We start from the raw sequence: 20,525 nt of genomic DNA, 5'->3' as shown, positions 1-20,525 counted from the left end.
CCTTGCCAGAGTTTCCTGGGGCATTTTGCCTTTCACATTTTATTGAAGGAGATCTAATGGTCTGCTGCTTTCCCTCCTGATAAACTCCCAGGATCCTCTATTGCCTTTACAACTCTACATTGTTAGTACCACAAACGCACAGAACTTCTGATCCTTATTTCCCTTTTTATTTAAATGACAATGATCCTTCACTCCCTCTTTCTGGAAGATGTTTCTTTATTCTTACTCGAGCTTCTCCCATGACTCCAGTGGCTGTGAATATTTCCATTTCAGTATTCACCCAGGAACTAATTTACTTTCCGCAGATGCACAGGCCAGGCATCACTGTGCATAACAGGATTAAAAGTATGGATTGAGGATCTGGGTTCAGATTAATCAAGCATTTTTAAAATAACTTGGATGATTTGTCTGTGTATTGTAAACCTACAAAGAATTCAAAGCATTTCAGCTAAAACTGTATTTCCCCAAAGAAGTCAGCACCACAGAGACATTTGTTTCAGGGGGAGAGAAGGAATTATTTCTATGCTGTGAGGCAAGTTTATTTTACATAAGCCTTCGCCAAAGGAGAAAAAACTCAAACCTCCAGAGAGCAGAGACAATAAGGTCACTAATAAGATTAAACTGGTACATGAAGGGCTACAGATGCCAAGTCATCATTTCCCAACAAAATGACATTGCTTTCAAGGTAGTTTCCATAACCCAATATCATGGGAATAAAGACTGTTGTCACAGTGCACGAGGAAGGATGCACTCACTAATCTAAGAGTAATATAGCTGGGCCTTCATCAAGTACTAACAGGGCTCAGGAGTACAGAGTTCAGCAATTATTAAGCATTGTTATTCCTTCACTAATAGTTCAGCTTAACATTTACAGCAATCAATCACTGATAATGCAATGATAAAGACACGACAATTAATTTCTGCTTCTCAAAATCAGCCTTCCCTGTCACTACCGGAAGTATGCCTCATTAGTAACTGTCCCGATGCAGAGAGTGGGGCTGTAATTAAAGTCACTTTACACTTTTATTCATTTTCCACATAAATTTACTGGGACATTTATCGCATTGCCTGGTATCCATTACTGATCCTTTATTTATTCCAAGTCTCTTAGACTAATGGCTGGACACTTGCATTACCAAGCAGTATCTAACTGCATAACCTCCTGTTGATGCAATTCAAAATTCAGATATGATTTTCTGTTCCAGGTGTAGAAGAAAGGTATTTAGCAATCAGATTAAATAGGAGTAATTAATCTGGATTAATGGTGTTTATTTTATGCATACCTAGACTATCGCACATAGTTTTGAGACAAAAGCTTTGTGGTACTAAGTACTTCTGTGAATCCAGTTTTTAACTTCCTTCCTCCAAAATGATACAAAGGTATAGAAGCTGTTGTTTTGACTAGGACAATCCCAGAGACACAATGAGAGATATTCACCAAAATATTTTTCAGTATTTTAATTAAGATGCTGAAAAAAATTAATTATTCACACAGACTTTAGGGGGAGTAATTCAGAAAAAATAAATCAAGAAATCCACCCTTATAATTTCCAGAGAATATTTCTGATTAGTCACACTTCAATGGCATTAAAAAAAAATTAGAAATTTCAATTTATAAATTGTTCCAACTCCCCACTGGAATAGAAGTTAATTTATAATATTGTTGGGGAGAACAAAGAAACAGCAAAGAAACCCCACAGCTACTTGAAGGTTTCTGCATCATATGAAGACACAGGGGAAACTGTCAGAGTTTTTCTTCCTTTCAGTTTTTAGTATTGTCTCACTCAGTTACTAATGAAGTGCAGCCATCTCAGGGAAAGCACAAAAAAAGCAACTCAACTGTGCAGAACAGTTAAACCAGTCAAGATTCCATCATTCCTTTGAACCAAAATGTTATGAAAGCTTTCAATAGGAATATTACATCTCTCCAAGCTATAGGTTGATCAAGAAGTACAGGTTAAGGTACAAGGTCCAATCTAACACATTAAATGGAATTTGCCAATTTGCAGAGAATAAACTTTGATTTCTAGAACTTTTCTTTCCTAGAGTCACTTCACTGTTGAAGTGAAAACAAAATGAAAGTGAAGAGAAAATAAATCAAAACATGAAGCCTCCCCTTGCTACATGATTCTTGTTTTCCACCTTGCTCTAGTTAGTAACTTTGTTCATGAAAACTGCTCTTTGCAATCTCTAGCAGCTGCATGTAATGACACCCTCAGTTTTTAGGCATTATCCATAGACTACCAAAGTTCCCCCTAGGACCATGCTGCCATAACAGAACGGTGCAACCTAAAGATTTTTCACAGTTCCTAAATAGCCTCTGGAGATATCTTATGCATCTATTGACCTTACACAGCCCTGTTAATTTTAAAAACTCTAACAGCATCAATGTGCAGTGTGCTATGGCCAAAGTTTTTCACATCATCAATAGTTGCTTACTGGCTGCTTTGTGAACAATTAGTGAGGCAAAGGCTCTTATGGCTAACTTGAAACAGGACAAGACCAACCACACTTTTCCTCCTTTTCCTCTTACATGTTTTCATTTTAAGTAAGGACAGTCTTCAATACTTCCCTATTTCTCCCACTGTTTTCTCTCACTCCTTTCTTTCAGCATCACAAGATGACTGCTCTCTTTGCTGCTAAGTCAGATATGCTCCTCCTGCACCACTGCCAATGCAGTCATCTTTCCACAACTTCATAAATGACCACGCAAAAAAATTAAAGTAAAATTGACATCTTAAGCCAATTTCACACTCCTGACTTGCCATAGCTTTGTCATGATGAAACTTAACCAGATATACGAGAGAGATAGAGGACTTGCTCTTAGAAAAGCTATGTGAAGTTAGGAGGACAGTGGCCAGGATCCTGTTGCTGACTTCATGTGTCAGGAAGGCTCTTACAGTTTAATTGTGATTTGTAATTAACAACCCTGAAAATCAGGCCTCTTTGGAACATAGGCATAGATTTAGCTGTGTACAACAAGACCCTTGAAACAGATGATGTGGGTGCTCCCCAGGAAGGCTTTCCACTTGACAACACATCTGAGGCTTAGAGAAGCATGGCAACTGAGGAGACATTGTCTACGGGGAGGAAATTCTTCTTGGTAAGATGACAAAAAATAAAATTTAGCAGGGCAACAAAACTACTACCCCATTGCCTGGAGATCGGGTGGCTTTTTTTTGGACTTTTTTCTCAATTGCTGTGGAGCGGGCGAGTTGTTTTTGTCCATCAGTCACACTCATCCCTCGCCCAAGTATTTTCTTGTCATGCCATGAGCCATTAAACTACATGTCAGAGAGGACATGAAAAATAAACATTAAAAATTACACTAAGTCCCTGGGGAAAAACCTTGAACTTATCTAGAAAGACAGTTCCCAGGTGGGAATAGACTGGTATATGAACTACCTCCATGCTTTGGGAGAAAGGGTCCTTTGGATCACACAGTGATGAAGATATTCTGTGGTTGCCACGGAAACAGCGCTGACTTATGTTTTGAGGGACTGGAAATGTCTGTCGAATAATTGTTAACCTTCCAATTGACCTTCTCACCAGCTCCTGCACATCCACATCATTTATTTCCTGGAAGACAAGGCAAGAGAGAGAATATGCATATAAGTTAAAATACAGAAATGTTACCACCAGATTATAAACAAAAAATAAACTGAGAGGGCCAAGAGGTGTGTGATTGCTACATGGCTATTGTTGAGCTCTGCCATAGCCTCAAAAAGAACCTATGCATGCTCATTAAAACAACTCACATACCACTCTTACAATAATTACAAAAGTTTAAAATGTACTGTGCCCAAACCTCACCAAATCTTTGTAGATGTAACTGGGCTTAGTTGTTTCATTTTAGGTTTTCTCTCCCTCTCCTTTTACCTTTGATCTTTTACTTAAAAATGTTTCACAGCATCCTTGGCAGATAATGTGTAAATCAGTAGGAAGTCATAGCATGATGTATTTCTAAGTGTAGCATTACTTAGGAGCTGTGAAGGTACAGACAATTATTCAGGCCTTAAGTGTTCATTTCCTGGAAACAGAATATCAAGAACCTATAAACAATGTGCAAGTTAGCAAACATAATTTACCAAAAGGGCAAAGAAAATGCATTAGAGCATTCTAGGTGTGTATGCGCTCATTTATAGCAAAACCTAATTTAAACCCAACTTTTTACTCCATAGGGTACCTATTAAGGCTTACTGCTAGACACTCAGCTCTATGGACACACATTTTAAAGAAAAAAAAAACCACCTAAGTAAATGCATCAATATGTGAAATATTAAGCTTAAAATATTAACTTTAAGGCAGGTTAGGGAAACCAGAAAAACAGTTATTTACATACTATAAATTCCTGCAGTTTGGCAACACAGTGTTTTACAGAATTGAACAAAGAGGCCCTCGGGCAGCAGGGAGCGTGGGCTCACAAGCAACAGACACTGACTCCCACCTTCACATAAGAACTTGAACTTTAGTTAAACATGGGCTTTTTCTGACGACTCAAATAGGGTCAGCTGTTAGCTTTCAAGGCAATTCTGTGTCTGTATTTTTCTGTAAAGCAGAAGAAAGAATCTACAAAATTACTCAATCTTTTAAACTAGAATCTATTTTTCATCATACTGAACTGTTTGTCCATAATCTGTCTTAATTACAGAGGCTGATGCTTCAAACTTTCTAGATGTTCAAATTTGTGGATACCTCCCCAGTAAGGGAGGTGCTTGAGGAGCTCCTATTAGCAGCCTGCATTTAACATGCATATAATGCATTCCTATATTGCATACAGCCACAGTTTATTGAATATTTCCTATTCTCATTAGTATACTTATAGTTTTTCATTTTTTGAAGGATACAGCACATCTGCACTGTTATACCTGTAACTAAATGCCATAATCTTTTTTGCCTCTAGCTTCCTGATCTATACCCATAATCAAGAACTTAGGAGACACCAGGAGATAAATTGGCACTCAAATTACAGAATCTTTCTTGTGAAAAGGAAGCCAAGCTTTTGAAAAAGCAGCTCTTTAAATGTTAAGACAACTATACCAGTAATTTTGGCTTTTTTTTTTTGAGCCTCAGTTAATATACTTTAACTTAATTATTTCAAAGCAACTTTTCTGGACATACTGGCATTTGTTCATTTCCTTTAAAGCTTGGAAGAAAAATACATGAGATGTAAATTTTACTGTATTCACTGCAGTAAAAGTATTTTATTCTTCTTCACAGATTGTCATAGGTTTTGAATTCATCTGTTATTAATGTTCTTTATGAAATATAGATTTTCTTGCAAACAAAAATAACACATGGCATCAGCTGTGTCCAGTGTAATATCTTGCATTTCTGGTTGATTAATCTTTAGTGTACCATAGATAATGGTTTCTCTCAGCTTAAGATGCTGTCTTTTCATTTAGTCTGTATCATTTCACTAGCTGCAAGGTAAAAAAAAATAAAATGCTGTTTTAGCAAAATGCATGTAATTTTTTTTGTAAGACTTTCAATATAATGGGAAAGGAGAGCTCAAGAAACTTTTTATCTTGATTTTAAACTACATCCTTTCTCAGAGGATTTAAAAAATGTTTGCCTAGTTTCATTATACACCATGCCCAAACTGCAACAGCAAGACTATTAGACTTGTTCTAATAATATAAAAACTGATACCTGCATGGCCATGTTATATTGCTAAATAATACTTTAAAAGAGATTTTGACTATCAGCTGCTCAAACATTTATCTTTTCTGCCTCAAAAGTGTATTTATTTTTTCTGTATTCAGCATTTTTTGGTGCATTTTAATTAGAATGTTCTCATTTTAACCTCACTACCTCGTATTTTTATACATCACCTGAGAACTAATAACAGAATGCAAACACCAAAGAGATTTTTGTATTGTTGCCAAGGAGGTATATACATCAATAGATTAATGACAGCTATTATTTTAAATGCTGTGAATTCCACTGATTATATCATAAATTCAGATTTTAGGCTAACAACAAAGCAATCCCATGCAAATCCAAATTCAACTTTAGTCATTTGCTATATATTTCTTTGTCATTTTTTAAAAACTTGGCATTGACTGAGCAACGAGCCTTTTATATAATGACTCTCCAATATCATCTCTCATTCTTGAATTTTGGATCTGACTTAAGAAAACTATATAAAGCAGCTATTGTATGAAAGGAAACAATTTTCATTTGCACTTCAAAAGAGGATACAGTATAATGATATAAGGATGGCAGATGATCTGTTATACAAGCACCAAATGTCAAGAAAAATTACAAAGTTGGCCAAATTGAACTGAGTTGGCACCTATATAAATTTAAGCTAGGTTATGTGGTAGGTTTTTTTTGAAAAATCATAAGTTCAATATATAGTTCCAAACCTTTCTTTTGTTGGTCTGAACTTGGAATAAAGGAGAGGCTATCCTATTTCAAATGGAACAAGGGTAAAATTAGATGTACATTTCATCTGAGTAGGCAAATAAATAAGGAAATAAATGCTATTTTAAATTAATAGCTCTTTATAGATGAATTAGGAAAAGGAAACTTTTCCTAGGATCACCTCGGCCCTTAGGGAGCGCAAGCGATCAGGAGCGCCGCGAAGAGGGTGGGCAAACAGGGTGTGGCGTGTCAGCAAGGGCATGGCACAGCAGTTTGAGCAGAAAGGCGTGCAGGAAGGGTGCTGAAGCTCTGCCAGCTCGACCAGGGAGCAACGGTATCCACCCGGCAGAAAGCCATGGCCTCTCTAAGCTCTGCACCCAGCACAACTGACGGAGCTTCCCGGAGAGAGCTGCGGTGGGGACACGCTGCCAGCCGGTGTCAGGCTGCAGGCTGTGCCCGACTCCTGTGCCAGTACCGGCGGGCAGCAGTGAGCCCGCCTGTGGGAGGTGTGCCCAGGTAGAGGAACTCCTCCGCTTCGTGGCAGAGCTCCGGGAGGAGGCGAGGAGGTTGAGGAGTATCAGGGAGTGCGAGAGAGGGATAGACTGCTGGAATCGCAGCCCACCATCCCTGGGACAGGCCCAACAGGCAGACAGGACGCATGATACGGACGATCCCCTATCTTCTCTCCACCCAGCAGAAGGCGGTCACTTAAGGGATAGTGGGGGATTGGTGACAAGTTCCTGCCCAGAGCAGCAGGTGCATCTCCTCCGTGACTACCCCACCTTCCCAGGTGCCCTCACATAATAGGTATGAGGCTCTGCAAGTGGAAGGAAACAACAATGAGGACGGCAGTTCATCTAGCTTGGAGGTGCCGCTGAGGTGAAGTCAGCCTATGCCCTGCATCAAAACTGCTTCCATAAAGAAAAACAGATGGGTCATTGTCATAGGAAACTCCCTTCTGAAGGGAAACAGAAGGCCTGATATACAGACCGGACCCACTTCTTAGGGAAGGCTGCTGCCTCCCTGGGGCCCGGGTTAAAGATGTGACGAGAAAACTTCCTACTCTGGTACGGCCCTTGGATTATTATCCGTTATTGATTTTTCAGGTAGGAGTGATGAAGCTGCAACTAGAAGTCTGGGGGCAATCAAGAGAGACTTCAGGGCCTTCGTCCCAGACTGGTTAAGGGATCAGGAGCACAAGTAGTGTTCTCCTCTATCCCTCCAGTTGCAGGAAATGATGAGGGAAGAAACAGGCAGAACCAGATGATCAATACCTGGCTCCATGACTGGTGACACTAGCAGGATTTTGGGGTTTTTTGATCATGAGTCGGTCTACACAACACCAGGTCTGCTGGTGACAGATGGGGTACACCTGCCTCAAAGGGGGGAAAGGATCTTTGCACAGGAGTTAGCAGGGCTCATTGAAAGAGCTTTAAACTACATTTGAAGGGGAAAAGGGATAAAACCAGGCTCGCTAGAGATAAGCCTGGGGGCAGCACACCAATGTCTGAGGGACAGTGTAATAGCGAGGTCCTTTGGTCTGCCATCTCAGTGGAGGTAGGGGATGGAGATCCATGTGGCAGCAAAGACAAAAGGGTTATGGATGTGTTAGAAACCACGGAAGCGCCTGAGAATGGTCAAACAGGAATTAGGGCGTCTCTCCCCAAAAAGGTGGTGGGATCAATAGTCCAACTGAAGTGCATCTACACCAATGCATGAAGCATGGGCAAGAAAAAGGAGGAGCTGGAAGCCATTGTGCAGCAGAAAAACTATGATATAGTTGCCATCAGGGAAACATGGTGGGATGACTCACACAACTGGAGTGCTGCAATGGATGGCTATAAACTCCTCAGAAGGGATAAGCAAGGCAGGAGATGCAGTGGGGTAGCCCTGTATGTTAGGGAGTGTTTTGATTGTCTAGAGCTTAATGATGGTGATGATAGGGTGGAGTGTTTATGGGTAAGAATCAGGGGGGAAGGCCAACAAGGCAGATATCAGTGTGGGAGTCTGTTACAGACCACCTGACCAGGATGAAGAGGCAGACAAAATATTCTATAAGCAGCTGGGAGAAGCCTCACGATCGCTAGCCCTTGTTCTCATGGGGGACTTCAACTTCCCAGATGTCTGCTGGAAATACAGTACAGCAGAGAGGAAACAGTATAGGAGGTTCCTGGAGTGTGTGGCAGATCACTCCCTGACACAGCTGGTGAGTGAGCCAACTAGGGAAGGCTCCCTAGTTGGGAGGGGGACCTGTTTTTGTCAACAGAGAAGGACTTGTGGGAGATGTGATGGTTGGAGGCCATCTTGGGCATAGCAATCACAGAATGATAGAGTTTTTGATACTTGGAGAAGTAAGGAGTGGGGTCAGCAGAACCGCCTCCTGGGACTTCTGGAGGGCAGCCTTTGGCCTGTTTAGAAGACTGGTTGACCAAGTCCCTTGGGAGGCAGTCCTGAAGGGCAAAGGAGTCCAGGAAGGCTGGGCATTCTTCAAGAAGGAAATCTTAAAGGCGCAGGAGCAGGCCGTCCCCATGTGCCGAAAGATGAGCCAGAAGGCAAGAAGACCGGCCTGGCTGAACAGAGAGCTTTGGCTGGAACTCCGGAAAAAAAAGAGAGTTTATGACCTTTGGAAGAAGGGGCAGGTGACTCAGGAGGACTACAAGGATGTCATGAGGTTCTGCAGGGAGAAAATTAGAAGGGCCAAAGGCCACCTAGAACTTAATCTGCCTACTGCCGTAAAAGACAAAAAAAAAAAATGTTTCTATAAATACATTAGCAACAAAAGGAGGGCCAAGGAGAATCTCCATCCTTTATTGGACGTGGGGGGAAACATAGTGACAAAGGATGAGGAAAAGGCTGAGGTACTTAATGCCTTCTTTGCCTCAGTCTTTAATAGTAAGACCAGTTGTTCTTGGGGTACCCAACCCCCTGAGCTGGAAGACAGGGATGGGGAGCAGAATGAAGCCCCCATAATCCAAGGGGAAATGGTTAGTGACCTGCTACACCACTTAGACACACACAAATCTATGGGGCTGGATAGGATCCACCCAAGGGTACAGAGGGAGCTGGCAGAAGTGCTCACCAAGCCACTTTCAATACTTTATCAGCAGTCCTGGCTAACAGGGGAGGTCCCAGTTGACTGGAGGTTAGCAAACGTGACGCCCACCTACAAGAAGGGCCGGAAGGAGGGTCCGGGGAACTACAGGCCTGTCAGTCTGACCTCAGTGCCAGGGAAGGTTATGGAGCAGATCATCTTGAGTGCCATCAGGTGCAACGTACAGGACAACCAGGTGATCAGGACCAGTCAGCATGGGTTTATGAAAGGCAGGTCCTGCTTGGCTAACCTGATCTCCTCACCACTAAGGTAACCCGCTTAGTGGGTGAGGGAAAGGCTGTGGATTTTGTCTACCTAGACTTTAGGAAAGCCTTTGACACCGTTTCACACAGCATTCACCTGGAGAAACTGGCTGCTCACAGCTTGGACAGGTGTACTCTTTGCTGGGTGAAAAACTGGCTGGATGGCTGGGCCCAAAGAGTTGTGGTGAATGGAGTTAAATCCAGTTAGTGGCCGGTCACAAGTGGTGTTCCCCAGGGCTCAGTACTGGGGCCAGTTCTTTTTAATATCTTTATCAATGATCTGGATGAGGGCACTGAGTGCACCCTCAGTAAGTTTGCAGATGACACCAAGTTGGGCAGGGGTTTTGATCTGCTTGAGGGGAGGAAGGGTCTGCAGAGGGACCTGGACAGGCTGGATCGATGGGCTGGGGCCAATTGTATGAGGTTCAAGCAGGCTAAGTGCTGGGTCCTGCACTTGGGTCACAACAACCCCATGCAATGCTACAGGCTTGGGGAAGAGTGGATGGAAAGCTGCCCGGCAGAAAAGGACCTGGGGGTGTTGGTCAACAGCTGTCTGAATACAAGCCAGCAGTGTGCCCAGGTGGCCAAGGCCAACAGCATCCTGGCTTGTATCAGGAATAGTGTGGCCAGCAGGACTAAGGAAGTGATTGTGCCCCTGTACTCAGCACTGGTGAGGCCGCACTTCAAATGCTGTGTTCAGTTTTGGGCCCCTCACTACAAGAGAGACATTGAAGTGCTGGAGCATATCCAGAGAGGGGCAATGAAGCTGGTGAAGGGCCTAGAGCATAAGTCTGACGAGGAGCGGCTGAGGGAACTGGGGTTGTTTAGCCTGGAGAAAAGGAGGCTCAAGGGAGACTTTATTGCTTTCTACAACTACCTGAAAGGAGGTTGTAGTGAGGTGGGTGTCAGTCTCTTCTCCCAAGTAACTAGTGATAGGACAAGAGGAAATGGCCTCAAGTTGTGCCAGAGGAGGTTTAGATTGGATATTAGGAAAAATTTCTTCACCGAAAGGGTTATCAAGCATTGGGACAGGCTGCCCAGGAAAGTGGTTGAGCCACCATCCCTGGAAGTATTTAAAAGATATGTAGATCTGGTGCTTATGGACATGGTTTAGTGGTGGACTTGGCAGTGCTACATTAACAGTTGGACTTGATGATCTTAAGGGTCTTTTCCAACGTAAATGATTCTATGATTCGATGATGTATCAGGCAGAGACTCCCGTGGGAAGCAAGACTATGTACTGGACACCTAATATACATTGCCATCTAGCTTAATCTCATTATTTTTAGATCAGCAACCTAGACAGAAACTTACTGTTCACCACATAGCAACTGCACCAGTAGTGAGACACATGGAGGGAAAGAATTTATTCACATGCTGCAGTAATAAGCACCAAAGTCAGCAATACCTTTTCTTATGGAAACATCTTAACTTTGGGCCAAGTAGACAATTCCAGTATTTATCATATACTGGACATGCCTTATTTTCCAGTGCATGCCATGTCTTCACCACATCCTTCATGACACTCGGAGAGGAGAGTGTTTCTTCCTCCTCCAAAAGCCAGCAGCAGTGAGCAGGGGGCAGAGTGGGAAAGGGTAGCCACTGCACATCCCTTTGAGGCCTCTGGGCTGCCACTACCATGCCATAGCATACTTGTGCTGTGCCCTTCCTGAATTTCTCAGCACATTCCAGAGAGGAGTGGTTGAGGAGATGGCATAACTAGATGAAGCTCCAAGACAAATAAAGGGAAATCTTGAACTCCATAATCATTTGCTCCATTATATCTCTCTTGGGTTTCTTAGGTTCTGGGGAGGATGATGAAAAAGAGAAAACTGATAGGACAAGGAGAAATAAATTTTTGGCTTTCACAGAGAAAAAAAATCCAAGAGCTTGGAGAAAGCAGGGCTAAGTCTGTCTGTCCATTGACTCTCACCTGTCTGAAAAAAAGAGCTGGCAGCTTAGTCACCAACCTGTACCAAAGAGGGTAGCATTTCATACCTGACCTGCCGTCACCATTGGAAAATGTAAGGGTTCAAATGAACCTCTAATGCTACTATTAATCAATTATCCATATTAAAATGTAGAATTATGTGAGCTCCTAGAACTGAGCTGCGATTTTAGGACCTGATCTAGCTGCTTGAGCTTAAAACATAGTCATACTCTATGCTCTTCTTCATGGTGGAGTGCATTGGGCTGAAACACAATGGAACAAGCTGAATACATCGGCTGAGGACCAGCCCTCTCCTAGGAAAAATGTGTTCATCTTAAAGTAGGCTTTGAATACAACCTTGTGGGTCCTCCAGTCCTCTCTTCTGCTGTGATGGGTAAGCCTCTTGGATCTTTTTCCATAAGCTGTTCTTTAAAAGAGTTTGTTTTTTTTTTTTCCTTCTCTCCTCAAAGAAGGAGTTTTTCCACACTCTGATGCCTCTGGTAATTAGAAACCTTCTACTAACTTTTGCCCTCAATTTATTAATGGGCAATTTGAACTCATTTGTTCTTGTGCCAACCTTGTCCTCTAGCCCTTGACAACGATGCATTTATTCACACTCTGTATGTGTTTATAAACAGAGAGTATATCCTCTTTCAGTCTTTGTTTTCATAGGCAATCAAGCCAACCTTTTCAGTCTCTTCTCACACAAATCAGCTTTTCTGTGCATCTGTTCCATTTTAATTTTAATAGAAGTGGTCATAATTGTGAACATTATTGCAGATGAAATCCAACCAATCCTTTGTGCAGTAGCATTAATATTTTCACCTCCTGTATGGTAACTGTAGGCAGTGGAAAGTGTTCTGGGCTTGAGTAAACAATAGTAATAGAGAACAGGGTCATCTTACTATGCCCAAGGCTGCCACCAGAATGTTTTAACAAAAGAAAATGCTTGAGACATGGATTTAAAACAAACAAAAAAAAGGTTGTTTCTTTCATTTAAAAAGAGCAAAAGAAAGAAAAGTTATGAGAATCATACAAATGCCCCTTCTTCAGTTCCACTAAATAAAATCTAAGCTTACTGTACACTTGTCATTTAAGAGTCATAAAGAAATATAATTTTACTCTCCTGGGCTTTTTGAGGTTATATTTACTATTGTGCAGAGAGAAAGAAGCAGGCAGAGACAGACTGACAGGGGGAGAGAGAGAGTGAGAAATCCATTCTCACATTTTGTTAAGGCATATTTTATCATGACTACATTCAAATCTATGATTCCTGCAAATTTTAAATAAAGAATTGCACCATCTGCTTTAAGGCCCTGAAGAAATAGAAACATTTATTTGGAGAGTGTTTCCTCAGCTGACTGCACTGATCAGAAGAGATTTGTATTATTTGCAAAGGACTAATACGATGTATTATGCTTTAGCAAATTATGAATCCTCTCATTTTATGGGAACACCCCCCTCCTCCCACACATGCATTTCCATTATGATACACAGTCTTCAAGCAAATTTGCCGTATTACATAAAACAGCAACTAATGGGACAATAAGAATTAAGAAACTCTTTCTAGGCATTACAGCATTTAAAGTGAGCAATTAAAATAACAGATGTTACCTCACAAAGCCTAAGCAGATTCCTGATCACAAAACTGAAGGTGGTATTTCGTTTTGTATTACTATACTTGGTAACCGTGTTGTATGCCCTTGGCACAGTGATGGAGAAGGAAAGAAAATTCCAGCTTATTTTGCTGTCTCATTGCAAGGAATTATTTGAATCATATGTGGATTTTGCAAAACAATGCATTTTCACTGCAACAGATCATCTTAGATTTTCAGATTAGGAAGCTAGAGAAGCAGTGTTACAGTTACTTAGTTGACAGTCTGATTTAGCCGATACGTGCACACAAATACAGATGTCTAAGGCGTCACAAAAGATTTATGTAAGCAACAAAACGAGCAGAGCTCTGAGACCATTTGACGGTCATATGGAAGTACCGTGGTCATCAACAGCTAATGGACAACTGTATCAAATGGACTTGGATGTGAAGATAGGTATTTGATATATCAGACAGTAAGGGGCCTGTAAATCACTGCATTTCCAAATCTTGCACTGCCGAAGTGGAGGCATTGTGATCGTGTTACTGAACTGGTAAAATGTTGCAATAAGCAAGTAATGTTATGCAACATTCATAATTCAGGAAACATTTACATTTCTGTTTAATTTGGACATAGTGATAAGGTAAAATAGGGCAAAACATGATTCTTTCCATATCATTATCTACAAATCTTATTTATTGCTAATCTGATTTTTGTGTCCACAAAATATTGAGATTATTAGCATTTTGAAACAAAGCTTGCAAGTAAGTAACTAAGTGGGAATATGGATTTAGGTCCAGAAGCAGATAAATATGAGATGGCATTAAACATGTTCACCTTCTTTATAACCAACAGCAGGAATGACTGAATGAGATACAGAGATTTTAATGACTACGGTTTACAGCACGGTTTGTCAGAATGAACTTAATTGCAGCTTTCACCCATTTCACATACAATAGTATAAAACTAAGAAGGGACGATGTATGTTTCTCTGTACATCATTCCGCTCTCCTAGCTGTTGGTACCAGAGCCCAAAGAAAGAGTCTTGGAGTGGAGAAGGCAGTTTAGAGTGGTAACCACTTCAATCACTCTGCCATTTAATCTGCTGCAATGTGCAAATAACAATGTTCAGAAAGCAGAATTTTTTCCACAGAGACACTAATTTCTGACTAAAAAGCAAGAAGAAAGTGCGTACATTAGGAATGGATCCCAGGTTTTGTTTTGCTTTTTGAGGGTGGAGGAGCTGACACAGCTAAAAGCAAGCACCTTCTTTTGAACTTTCCAATTCAAATAACATTTAAAATGAAAAACCAATGGCAGTGTCTTTAACTTGAACAGCAAGCCAATATCTGGGCTCTGCCTAAGAAATTGTTGTCTAATCTATTGATACAGAGGTTAACGGTGGACTACTTTAGATTTAGTTAATGCTCTTTTTAAAATAATAGGTGTTAACTCTGAAGAGTAGAGAACACTCTACTTCAAGATTCCACTTACTACAAGTGAATTCTAGTTTAATCTGACAGGAAAAAGAAAACATGTATGTTGTTCTCATAACTGTCTGCAGCTTAAAGCTGGGTTCTCAACCAGTGTGGCCCACCCCATTCAGTGCTGGAAAACACACACATTACTGGTCAAGAGCAATGCAGGGCCCAAAACAATAATTTCTGCTGGACCTGGGTTGTCTTCACAGCGGTTTCTGAGGCATAATTTTCTCCAGGGAAAACTGGCTAAAAATCCACTGGTTTAAACAAGTAGGCCAAAGTACAATCCCACTGCAACAATGTTATACCTTACTATAACCTTGAAAAAAATGCTTTGGGTTAAATTACCTCAATATTAGCACACTGTACTAATGAAAATCTAGTAATTAAGTATGAAAACAGAAGTGCACGGTAAATCCAGAGAGTAGACCTGAAATTTACACTCAGTATCTCGAAGCAATCTTTTATCCTGAGAATATACAGGAGTAGCATGATCTACATGTTAGGGTAGAGTTATCTCCCCAGGGAATTCAGCTGCTCTGGTCCTAAATCGCTTTTCATAAAACAAAAGAAAAATCTGAATGTCGTCAAATCTAAAAACAACTATATTGTTCAATGTTTTATATGCAAAGTTACTTCACATATTGACTTGTCATATTTTAGCTGACAAGCATTCATTGAAGAACCTATTTCACAGTTTAAAAACAGGATTTCAATTTAACTTTCTTCCTTTTTTCCCTTCATGAACATTCATATATGACCTGACCCAGAAGTCCACCAGAAAGCCTCCCACTAATATCAATAGGTTTGGGTATCAACCATGACTGAATTCTAGGGGAATTCTTGAAGGAAAGGGAAAGATGGGATTTTATTATTATTATTTTTATTAAGAAAAATCATTAAAATATAAACGAAACACAAACACTCCATTATGAAAGATTACATATGAAAAAGCACCTTAAAAAGATCCTCTAAAAACAGTCAGCTCAAGTTGAATGTGAGATCTCAAGATACTCAGAAGGAAAGGGTTTTTTTCATTTTATTTTCCATTTATTCATTGAAGGACTTCTGTTTAAAATAGGCGAGACAAAACAGTGAAGTCCAAGAACTTGTCATTTTATTTTTATTAAGCAACATCCACTCCCCCAGCATGCCTGAATGTTGTCGGAGCTACTGCTTCCTGTTGGCAAAGTCAAGATCAGCATGAATATTGTCAGTAAGCCTGAAAACAGGATTCATGATTCACAACAATGTTCACTTGACAGTTACCTCATTTATAATGATCCAGTGACAGTCAAAAGCAACCAAATTAGTCTCCACGACCTGAAATAGAGAACAAACCAGCTATCAGTCAACTTGCTTGTGAAAGCCAGAAAAAAAATTTAATGGATGCTCTCTGCAAATGACAAAACCCGAAGCACATGCTCTCAAAGACCTTTGTTATTCAACTGAGGATAGAGAACCTTTAGCAAAATTCTGCAGAAGCATTTGTGTTATTGTTTGACTTGCTAATTAAACTTGGAAAATACATTCCATTGCTGGCATCATGGAAGAGAATATGTTTCAGTTGACTGAGGAGAAAATGAAATAATTTTTGCCTTAATGTTGTGTGTTGAGAGGGAGCAACAGAGAGGAAGGCAGAAAATGAATATCAAGTAACTCTTGTCAGATTTCTATAGCTCCTGCCTGTAAGGCCTTTCCAGTGTACACCTACCCTGGAAGCCTGTGAATTAAAAAAAACAAACCCAAACCAAAAACCCCCACACCACAAACACTGGGGTTCATAAAAATGCAAAGAGCAGGGAGGAAAGCATTCTCTTGAGAAAGAGGGCTGTCACAGGGATGACGAATGATGGCCTGTCCCAGGCTCCATGCATGGAGGGCCTCTAATCCTCCTCCCACGCATCCTCTCCTTTCCTTTGCTGAAAATTATTCCAGGAGCTGCCTCCGTACTGGACTGAAAATGTACTTCCTAACTCATCTTTCACTCAGTCTTATTCTTTCCATCCTTGAATCCACTACACTTTTGTGGTGAGTCATGTTTGATTCACCTTTGCAGCAGAAACAAAGAGGGGAAAAAAAAACACATTTGGTCTGCTTTCATTATCTAGGAGAGAAATCATCAGCAGGAGGGAGGCCAGAAAAACTATAGAAAAGGCTGGACACCTTTACATTTTTTCCTAAATGAAACTGAATTAGCATAGACACTGAAATAGTTATAAAACCTAATTAATCACATTTTATTTGTATAATCACCATGCTCATCTTGATTCACAATTCAGAACTACGGTACACTACGGTACACTTAAAACTGCGTTGAATCCCAGAAAAAAACAAAGACAAAAATTGAAACAAGGCTTGGAACTTACAATGTTTTAACGTTCAAGTAGATGACTAGTGCTGGGCTGTTATTACCTGGACCACTGTACAGCAGCCATGTTTGGCTTTTAATGATGACCAGCACAAACAATGGTTGTCAAGGATGATCGCAATTTATACTGTGCCATGTTCAAAGGAGAACAATTTAACTGGCCACAAATCTTAAAAGCAGCAAAAAACCCCATACTGATAACCTTCATTATTAATTCAAAGGCCATTAGAATAGGGGACACTGCTTATTTACTAGAATGATAGGCAAGATTGGAAATTCTGATCTGGACACACTGGAAAAGAGATCACAAGCAGCATTATATGAACTGACATCTTATTTGAAACTCTAAACAGCACCAATAAGAAATGAGGGGAAATGAAAGCCATAGGTGTTAACGTGCTCCTGGAAAATTTCAATATTATTAGCAGTTGGAATCAGGGTCCTCACTTTACGTGGAATTTAGACTCACTACTCTTTCTCTGTGGCAACAACAATATATTTTGTTGTGTTGCTTTGACATTTTCTTGCATTCTCCACAGTAGGTGTCCACATGGCACATATAAAGGAAAAGGATAGAAACTGAATAACTAAGTGATGGGAGGCATCACAACAGGCCCAGCCAGGATGCTTAAACTGGAACATGGCTGTTCTAATCAGATCTCTTATACCAAACGAGTTAGAAGACAAACACATCCAGGAACAGAAAAAGGTTAAAAATGGACAGAATAGTAACAATGTTCTCAAGGGAGCATTTGCTCCTTATATAAAGTTCCCAAGCAGAGAAAGTTTATGCCATTTACAACATAAGCAATGCCATTTAAATTTTCCATAAGACAAAACAAATCAACACCTTACTGAAGCAGGAAAATATCTGCTAGTCAATCTACATACTTTTCTACTGAAAGCAAGCAGAACTTTAAAAAAAAAAAAAAGGAAAAAAAAAGCAGCAGCACATCTGACATTTTCTGGTTTCTTGTCAGGTTCCTGGCAACCTTGTCCCTCCTAACTTCTGGCTCCAGGATGTCCCGCTGGGAATGTCTGCTCTGCCTTAACTAGTCTGCTCAAGATGAGGTCTGCTGAAGCTCCTGTGGCTCCAAGGCAGCCTGCCAGAGGGACACCCTCAGAGTCAAGGCTCCCAGTGGTGTTAGGGGAATGACAATAGTAATTATGTTCTCCAAAAGGCTCCTAAGCTCTTCCTCTGTTTCAAAATGGCAGTCAACCAAAACTTCAGAATGAAAGAATCCACAAAATGAAAATTCACGTTTTCTGTTCAGTTTTTAATAGCACAGTAAAAGTGGGGTTGATCACGTCTTTGTGCCTGAAGCTTCGGCTGATCAGATTTTAATGCACTTTATCTTCCATTAAAACTTTGGTTGCAGTTCATTTAGTTTCTTTATAAATACTTGGTTCCATGTATCTACATTGCCCAGGCTCTCAAATTTCAATTAGACGAGGCCTGTTCAACAGTGTATGGTTCTACGTGTCACAGTTCTTATTATGTACAGCTCACACACCACTTAAGCCAGACTCTGGAAGAAGAGGCTTACTGGTCTCACAAGTCACTCTTATTTCAAACAGCTCAGGCTACTTGTGACAGATTTATTCACAACTTGCAAATAATAAGATGAAATGCATCCATTTTTTAGTTACAGTTGAAACTCCTCAGCAGAAAGATCATGTTTTATCTATTAAAGTTTATGCATTCATGGATCTACTTAATATTAAAGCTATTTTCAAAAAGGTTATGCCAAATTGAGATGAACTTGTACTAATATATGAATGAACTCAAACTAATATATTCTAAGTTTAGATTGGCTACGAATAGCCCCTGATTTAAGAATTCACTTTCCCTTTCAGTCTGCCAGAAGCTGCTTTTTGGCATTTTCCTTAGCCCATCCACCCAAGGCTTGTTCTAGTATTGACAGTGATTGCTTACAAAGATGACTGATGATGCCCTGAGAAAGTTGCTAGATTTTTTTTTTTTTACATTTTATTTTATTTAATGAAATATAGATTTACATCTAAACTGGGACTCAGCATTAGACTAGGGTTTCAAGGCCATCTTTTCATCCCTGGGCCATTCGGTCTTACCTGATGAAATCCTGGTCCCACTGATACCACTCACAAAAGAACTGTCCATTTCAGCAGGATCAGGATGCTGCGTCTCAGTCCCTCACCTCTGAACATCGTCTTCTCCCAGTATGGCTTATACTGTCCATTTAATTGACTTTAAAGTTGGTCAGTGCACGTTCTGGCTATGTCTGTATGAATTGCAGGGCACTATACTATTGTCACCATCACTAATAGCCTTCCAATATTTTCCAATTATTGCGCTGCTTACATTTTTCATCTAGAAGGCGGCACAGGCATGTTTTACAGAAAATAAATAAATACAATACTACATAAGCCTTCAGTTTTGATGCTTGAAGGAAAAGGTTGTTCAACCCTAAAGTCTTCTTCAAACACTAACAGTAATCATATGTGTAATCTGACAGTCAGAAGATTCTCTCGATCAGCAGTTATTAAGCACAATTTTACAAGTTCGAGATTATATTAAATCACTAAAAAAAATTAAAAAATCTAAAGCCAGCAGCAACACAACCGAGATCCAATTATCTGTCAGTAAAACAGTCATTACTTGGACAGAGCAAGCCTTTACAGTCATGACACAATGTTCCACAACACCCGTGTCTATCTGCTGAGTTTGCAGTTTTGTTTACTTAAAAAAGCCACTGCATTTTCACTTGGAAGGAATGATAACAAATAATATTAAAGTAAAAAAACCAGAAGAGCATGGCTGGTTCTGCTTAAAATTGATCATAACCTAAAAGGACATATAACACAGCTTCAACAGAAGTATATAATGCAGTTGTGCAGAAGGTTTCTATGACTAGTATGTTCAGAAAGTTAAAATACATATTTGTTATCTGAGTGATGATCTTTTTCTGGTTGAAATTCACATCTGCATGCATATCAAGTGAGCTGGCATGAACTTGTGTTTTGTGCCAGGGAATAATGAATGTATAAAATAATGCTTTTGCAAAGGCATAGGACAGTAATGAAAAATAAATCTGATATCCTGTATATCAGAAGCAATAAAACCATTTGATGGGGGCTTGTAGGAGGTAGGGGCTTCAAGACCCCAAGCATTTGAATACAAGGCAAGTTTCAGATTCATCCACTGGTTCTGCTGGCTATGTGACAGGAAGCAGTGCTGTGCACTCCTGAAAGGTAAGGGACAGATTGGAAATTTCCATACAAGACAGAAGGCAGGTGAACGTATTGTTTATGCAGCTCACCTCTGAAGCTAAAACTGAGGAAAAACTACAGTGTGCATTCATAATGAGGGCTGAACACCAAAACCCTACACAGATACTAAATGGAGGAGAGTCGATCCTTTCCAAAACAAAGAAAATTGTGCACAT

At 40.3% G+C, this 20,525-nt stretch overlaps 1 protein-coding gene across 2 annotated transcripts in view; it reads right to left on the bottom strand.

Annotated features, from left to right (window-relative positions):
• The window catches only part of GRID2 (glutamate ionotropic receptor delta type subunit 2), a 736,139-nt gene that overhangs the window by 220,545 nt on the left and 495,069 nt on the right, over positions 1–20,525 (bottom strand). For both annotated transcript variants that reach the window (XM_072861988.1, XM_072861989.1), the window contains 2 exons: positions 15,999–16,052; positions 3,406–3,579 (listed from right to left, as the gene is read on the bottom strand). In XM_072861988.1, the coding sequence (XP_072718089.1) occupies positions 3,406–3,579; positions 15,999–16,052 (228 nt within the window). The remainder of the gene's footprint in view (positions 1–3,405; positions 3,580–15,998; positions 16,053–20,525) is intronic.

Source organism: Ciconia boyciana, chromosome 5 (genome assembly GCF_034638445.1).
Source record: "Ciconia boyciana chromosome 5, ASM3463844v1, whole genome shotgun sequence".
In the NCBI taxonomy this organism is placed as follows: Eukaryota; Metazoa; Chordata; class Aves; order Ciconiiformes; family Ciconiidae; genus Ciconia; species Ciconia boyciana.
This window is presented reverse-complemented; position numbering and strand designations above follow the sequence as displayed.